At 32.5% G+C, this 7772-nt stretch overlaps 1 protein-coding gene and 1 pseudogene across 1 annotated transcript; both read right to left on the bottom strand.

Annotated features, from left to right (window-relative positions):
• The window catches only part of LOC111372717, a 6539-nt pseudogene extending 4999 nt beyond the window's left edge, over nt 1-1540 (bottom strand).
• LOC111372745 (UBP1-associated protein 2C-like) lies at nt 830-3166 on the bottom strand. Its single transcript, XM_022995137.1, has 2 exons — nt 1824-3166; nt 830-1153 (listed from the first exon to the last, which is right to left on the bottom strand). The coding sequence occupies exon 1, from the start codon at nt 3097-3099 to the stop codon at nt 1825-1827; it is 1275 nt and encodes a 424-aa protein (XP_022850905.1). The 5' UTR covers nt 3100-3166; the 3' UTR covers nt 830-1153; nt 1824.
• Nucleotides 3167-7772: the final 4606 nt, after the last annotated feature.

Genomic DNA, 7772 nt, shown 5'->3' with positions numbered 1-7772 from the left:
AAAAAAATATATATATATATATATATATATATATATATATATATATCATTTTTCTGAAAGACGAATTTTTGTTCGTGAAATTGAGGGTGGGGTGGAATGGTTAGTCTTTCGACTTCATTTATAAACAAATGATTTGAAAGTCACAGCTGCATAGCATCAAATTTTTATTCATTGGAAAGGGAAAACGTTATCTTTGGATAGCTTCAATTTTTTTCCAAAGTGTACAAGTGAATGAACAAAGGCAAAGAACAGAGGTCATTACCATTAGGCCGCTTTTCATGTGAATGAATACAAAGGTAATGCTTACAAGAGACTTTAATCTCACTAAAAGAAAAAGCGAAAAGAGGATGGGGTTTCAGGGAAGGGAGAAATTGTATGGTCAATCTTCGGAATTTGGCCGTTTGGTATGAACTAAAATCAAGATTTTAATCTAAGACAAAGTCAACAATTGATTTTAACTATACATTTCAAGAGATCCACAATTTTTCAACCACACATTTCATCTATTTTTACCAAAATCTACTAAAAATATAATTTTATTCCCCATCAAATAGGGGCTTTAATATATTCAAATAAATTGCAAGTCATAGATTCAATCAAATTTTAATTCATAAAGGGCAAACATAATCTTTGAATATTCTTGTTGAGAATTTTCCTCAAACAATGCACTGTATGTAACTGGAAAATACTGGAATCAATTCCATTGTTCCAATTTTCACATCATCAATGCAAAGACATACGATGTGACTCCTTACGGCAAAGGCGAAAAACATGATGCCGCATATAATCAAGGATATTTATTATTATTTTTTTTTTAATGCAAATTGGCTCCTGCAAAATATAATTCATTGCCAAGCAAATTGGACACTCTTTCAGATACCACAATGATAAAATAACACATTTGCCAAATTGGCATACATGATAGTACCCAAAAAACTTATAACTTGAAGTATCAGAAGTAAGCAAATTTTCAAATACTTTGCAGCTCGTTCTTCACATAATACAGCAATTTGTTCCAACTAAACAAATTCTAGCAAACAACTTAGTCATAAAACCACAACTTAGGAGCAGATAGGGTAGAGTTGAAGCAGCCACAGATCTCAAGCAGTCCATACCATTTAAAGCATTTGCGTCCAAGAAGCTGTCATAATACCTGAACAGATACCCATGCGTAACTCAATCATCATTCGAAATACAAACATAATAAAAAGGAGTTATGTTTAAGGCATGAACCATATTAACTAAAACATTTATTATGAAAATGTGAAACTCAACATTCCAGCATCTGAATATTAACTTTATTAAACGGGTCCTTATTTTCTGCTATTTCCATAATTTCTTCCAAAGAAGCAACAGTAGCCTCTTGTATTGTGGTTGGTGAAGAGTAATGTGAAGGACTCTCCAGGACATTAGCAGAACAGTGAAAAGATTGAGTGAAGGGTTTTACCTCACTTTTCCCAGAGCCACTTGTCCATTACAAAGGAAGGAGAATGATGACAGAACTAAGATACCTTAAATTCCCAAGTAGAGGTAACCCCATGTGTCACGTACCTCAAAACTATTATTATAACAAATACAGTCTGATCACACCCAATGTAAAAACATTTATTGCTCAAATCTAGCAACTTTAACAGTAACCATCAATAAAATTTGTTAATCAGGTAATTTAAGCTATATAACACAATGACCCTATAACTACTATTATAACAAATAAAATCCGATCACACCCAATCGAAAAAATCTATTGCTTGAAGCTAGCAACTTTAACTGTAATCATAAATGAAATATGTTAATCATGTAAATTATGTATGTAACACAATTACCTCAGTAATAGGGTGGCATACCCTGGTAAGGAGGAAACCTAGGTCCTGGGCCAATCCCAGGCTGATTCTGCTGGGAAGCATATGATGGCTGAAGACCATAGTTTCCACCATCTGGGTAACCCCCAGAACTTTGTAGCCCAATAGTACTAGAAGGCATCCTGTAGCCCCCAGTATTGCCCAATCCTCCAGTGTACTCCCCTGTTACAGCTCCAACATTAACAGCTCCAGTGCCACCGACAGGGCCACCATACTGTGACTGACCACCTCCATACCCACCACCATACCCTTGCCCACTTAGCCCTCCAATGGCAGAACTGAATCCTGGGTTCTGATGCACTATACCAGCCTGCTGCTGGGGTTGAGGCATGTTTGGGCCTGGTCCATAGCCCATATAGCCAGTTCCTGATCCATAATTTGACGCAGGCATTCCCTCGCCAGGCACTCCAGTGAGACCAGCATTGGGTATCCCAGGAACAACTCCCCCACCGGGCCCAACATTCGGCTTCTGCCTTTTATTATCCGTTGCTAACTTACAAACCACTTGATGCCCATCAATAGTCTTCATGGGTTCAAGCAACGAAGCTTTTGCACCCTCCTCAGTTTTATAAACAAAAAAGGCAAAACCTTTTGGCTTCCCAGTCTGCTTATCAAACCCTAGAGGCCCTTCCTCAATCTCACCATACATGGAAAAAATCCCCAACAATCTCTCAGAAGAAATCTCAAACGGCACATTACCAACATAAATCTTCCTCAACGCCACATCAGCCGAGCTGGAGTTCGCAGAACTTCCAGCCGCAGCAAGCTGAGTAACAGTAATACGCCCGTCGATTTTCTTATTGGGCTCCTTCAGTGCTAATATCGCAGCATCAACGTGCTTAAAAGTAACAAACCCATACCCCTTTGATTTACCCGAAGCCTTATCGGTAATAACGATAGTGTTGGCTTCATCAAGTTCCCCGTGAGCGGAGAAAACCTGGCGAAGCTTCTCAGTGGTGGTTTCCCATCCAAGGCCGCGCACAAAGAGCTTGCGCTGAACAGGATCCGCATCAGCTACCGCTCTAACAGCCTCTAGCACATCGGGATGGCGAAGAACAGCCTCACGAATTATACCTAAAAGCTGCTCCTTCGTGAAGGGTTCAAGGATTTTTTGTGCGTCTTCTGGGGACAAGAAGCTGGGTACCTGTGGTACTATAGCGGCTGCAGTAACATTTAAGTCGCTGGGTACAGAATAAAGGCCTCCATTGTCGTCGGCTTTACGTTTCTTTGTGAGATCCATTAATGAAATTAGGGATTAGAAAGAATATCTAAAATTCCAGGAATCAGAAAAACCCTAAACGAAAGAATTGCTGCAGCTTACCCTTATATAGCACTTAAACCGACGTTGTGAATACGACGTAGTATCGACGTGGTATTGTTTCGTCTTTGGGCTGTTAGGGTTCGGCCTTCACTACAATTGGATCCTGTTGGGCTCTGTCCTGACCTATTGTATGCGTTTTTCCCTATTTTCTTATTGGGAGAATTTCATATTTAAAAAATTAAGTCTCACTTATATCAAAATTAAGAAATAAAATTTAAATTTCAAAAATCATATATTAACTAAATTTTACTTATAAAGTAATCAATTAAATATAATTTTTTTATAAATTAAATATATTAAGATTACAATTTTGTACAACGCGATTGCAATTATCAAATTAATTGATTACAAATGATTGTTTTGATAATAAATCAGAAATTTTATAGATCAAAAATTATTTCACAATCATGAAAAAAATTTATAGGACACAATTTGTTCATCAATCATAAATCACAAATTTTATAAATCGCAACTTATTATATAGTCACAATTTATTAAATTAATTGATCACAAATTATTTCTTGGTCACAGATTATATTCACAATCAACTAAATAATTGATCATAAACACTCTTCTTGCCCCCGCCTCAAACTCCACAACCACCATGCCAACATTACCATTGTCGCCACCACAGCCACCACTACTAGGCACTAATTGCAAACATGCCAACAAATCCCACCCTAAAACAACTGACGTAACTTGAGCCATCCCCACCTCCTTTGTCCCTTCTACCACCACTACCATTAATGTTTCCTCCCTTTCCTCCTCCAGCTAATCCATATCCCTAACTAAATCAAGAACTCGATTCAAGATCAAAACGCAGCAAATATCAACATCAGCTCACCACCACTGTCACGCACTCCCACCATTACCAACCAAATTTAGGGGCGGACCTGGGAGTGGCCTACGGTGGCCCCCTAGTTTTTGAAAAAAATATATCATATTAGAAGGTGAAAGTTTAAAACATATATAATACAATTGGCAGCAAGCAGCCCTCCTTCTCCCTCCCTCCAACCATTTCTTCATCTCTCTCTCCAACGATTTGAAAAAAGTCCCTGCCAACTGCTATTACCATTTACTTACCGCCACTAGCCACCCGTCCACCACTTCACCATTTCTTGCCACTACTATTGAAAGTTTAATTGTGACCCATTAACTCAAAATATCTGCATCCGCCCTTGTCCAAAATCAAAGTTGCACGTCGCTCTTGAAGCAATCGCATGGTAGTGACTGTTGTAGCCCAGAGTCGCGCATAGAGCTACACGCCAACCTAATCTAGAGTAACATGTTGCTTCTCTGTATAGCTCCGCTACACGTCAAGGGCTTTGCATGCATCAGCACTATGAGTGCAACCCACATAGAGCCTTACCTTGCAACAATGCTATGGCATTCACGTGGTCATTTTTCTGACGATTGTGTGGACAATGAAAAGAGGGGGGGGAGGGAGAGAGTGGAAAGTGATAATGGTTTGGGGGTTAAATTTGGTAGGGTGAGATAAATATTTAGATTATTTTAATTTTTAATATTATTATTAATATTAAAATTTAAATTTTCACCCGAGTTTTGAATAAAAAAATTTAAGCTTGATTTTTAAATGAAAATGTTAAAAACCTGTTCGAGTGTGATTTCCTCCTTATTGGAATAAATTATGGCCCAATAACAATACTGTAAGCCCGTATCTGTTGAGGTCGCGTGAGAAAATAGTGAGCATTGGCCGGTTGACCCGGCCATTTTTCCAAAGAGGCCTTTGACCAGTTAAAAAAATAAAAATGTTTAAAATCTTGAAAACCAACAAAAACAAAGAGAAACCCAAATTTACCCTTACTATTTGAAGAAGAAAGAAAAGACGGTAAGGAAAGTGGAAAATTACTATAACACCGTCGATCCAGGCACCGATAAAAAAGGAAAAATAGGAGACCCAATTGACCATTTCTTTTTGAAGAAGGTAAGATTTTTATACTAAAAAAAAGCATGATTTTGTATATATGTGTTAAGAAATCCTTGTGTAAATGTGGAATTTGGGTAAGAATATTGTTTGAGAGGGAAAAATGGAGTGGAGATCGTCAAAAATGGAGTTTTTCGACGATCTCCACGTTTTACCATGGCTGGGCATGCGCCCAGGGGTGCTAGGGCCGCCCGTTATTTGGGCCGTGGGCCTACAATTTTTTATTTTATTTTCCGTAATTATTGAAGTGAATTAAATAATTATTAATTGCTTATATTGTGTTCTCTAATATATAATTATTTATTTGAATTGTTTAATTTTAATGGATATTTTGTATATAAAATTATTTATTTGAATTGCTTGATATAAATGTTTTATTATTTATCTAAATATTTATTATTTGCTAATTTAGTTTAATTAATTATTTTATATTAAGTAATAGTAAAATAATTAAAAGAAATAATTACATATTAAATAAGTAATGTACATAAAGAATTTAAATAAATATTTAAACATTTGTAAAATAATAAAAATAAGCAATTAAATTTGAAAATTAAAATATCAATAAAATTAATTTTTTACAAAGTAATTAAAATAAATTTGTAAATATGAAATAAGTATTATGAGTAAAAAATTAAAATAAGTATTTAAACATTCATTAAAAATAAAAAACTAAATTATGTGTTCGAAAAATAATTAAAATAAGCAATTAAAATATTAAAATAAACGATCAAAATAAGTGTTAGTATATATATTAAATACATATTTAAACATTTATAAAATAATAAAAATAAGCAATTAAAATATTAAAATAAACGATCAAAATAAGTGTTAGTATATATATTAAATACATATTTAAACATTTATAAAATAATAAAAATAAGCAATTAAAATATTAAAATAAACGATCAAAATAAGTGTTAGTATATATATTAAATACATATTTAAACATTTATAAAATAATAAAAATAAGCAATTAAAATATTAAAATAAACGATCAAAATAAGTGTTAGTATATATATTAAATACATATTTAAACATTTATAAAATAATAAAAATAAGCAATTAAATTTGAAAATTAAAATATCAATAAAATTAATTTTTTTGCAAAGCAATTAAAATAAATATGTAAATATGAAACAAGCATTATGCGCAAAGAATTAAAATAAGTTTTAAAAATTCATTAAAAATAAAAAAGTAAATTAATTGTTAGAAAAATAATTAAAATAAGCAATTAAAATATCAAAATGTGTGTTAGTAAAATAATTAAAAGAGATAATTAAATATTATATTATATATATATAAAGAATTTAAATACATATTTAAACATTTGTAAAATAATAAAAATAAGCTATTAAATTTGAAAATTAAAATATCAATAAAATTAACTTTTTGCAAAGCAATTAAAATAAATTAGTAAATATGAAATAAGAATTATGCGTAAAGAATTAAAATAAGTATTTAAACATTCATTAAAAATAAAAACGTAAATTAAGTGTAAGAAAAATAATTAAAATAAGCAATTAAAATATCAAAATAAATGTTAGTAAAATAATTAAAAGAAATAATTAAATATTAAATAAGTAATATATATAAAGAATTAAAATAAGCAATTAAAATAAACTATCAAAAGAAGTGTTAGTAAAATAATTAAAATAAATAAATAAATGTTAAATAAGTAATATGCATAAAGAATTTAAATAAATATATAAACATTTGTAAAATAATAAAAATAAACAATTATATTAGGAAATGAAAATATCAATCAAATTAATTTTTTGTGAAGCAATTAAAATAAATTTTTAAATATGAAATAAGCAATATGCGTAAAGAATTAAAATAAGTATTTAAACATTAATCAAAAATAAATAATTAAATTAAGTGTTAGGAAAATAATTAAAATAAACAATTAAAATATTAAAATAAACGATCAAAATAAGTGTTAGTGAAATAATTAAATATTAAATAAGTAATATCAATCAAATTAGCAAATTAAGTATATGAAAAATAGTAATTTACATTCATTTTCTTTATTCTGTTATCGGTTAGTTATTGCATATAGTATGAGCGTGTTAGTATATTTTTGTAATATTTTTATTTATCAATCACATATCAATAAAAAATTTTGTTTATCGAATATCATTTACACAGGGTTCTAATATTTGAAGTTTGCAGGATGAAATATCATCTGGACGACGCTGTCAGACAGATCCCTGGTAAAGTTACGTCGAATTGTAACTTTACTAGCTTCACTTTGCTATTAGATTTGCTGGATGACGAGGACGCGGACATATTACGTCAATCATGCTTATGGTCATTGTATTCGTTGTGTGATGTACAGTGGTTTGGGCAACTGCTCGATGCCCTGTTATATCGGTTGTCAATTGACGGAGACGCCCTCCATTTTGATCTGGGGGCAAGGTAGCGACGTTCTCCATATTTGAGTTTGCCTTCGTCACTGGATTGCAATGTACGGACGAAGAGGATGAGGAGAGGACGCGTGCTGTTGGCGTGTTGGAGCGGGTGGTCGACAAGAGGCCGAGGGTGTCATCATAGTACGTTGTTTCTCCCTTTACTGCAGAGGCGAAAAGGAGAAGGTTCGTCAACGGGATGCACCCGAATTTATTCAAGGAGGTGGAAAGCCTCC

The sequence above is a fragment of the Olea europaea genome, unplaced genomic scaffold (assembly GCF_002742605.1).
Source record: "Olea europaea var. sylvestris unplaced genomic scaffold, O_europaea_v1 scaffold1023, whole genome shotgun sequence".
Lineage (NCBI taxonomy): Eukaryota > Viridiplantae > Streptophyta > Magnoliopsida > Lamiales > Oleaceae > Olea > Olea europaea.
Note: the sequence above shows the minus strand (reverse complement) of the source record. Positions and strands in the feature narration are given on the sequence as shown.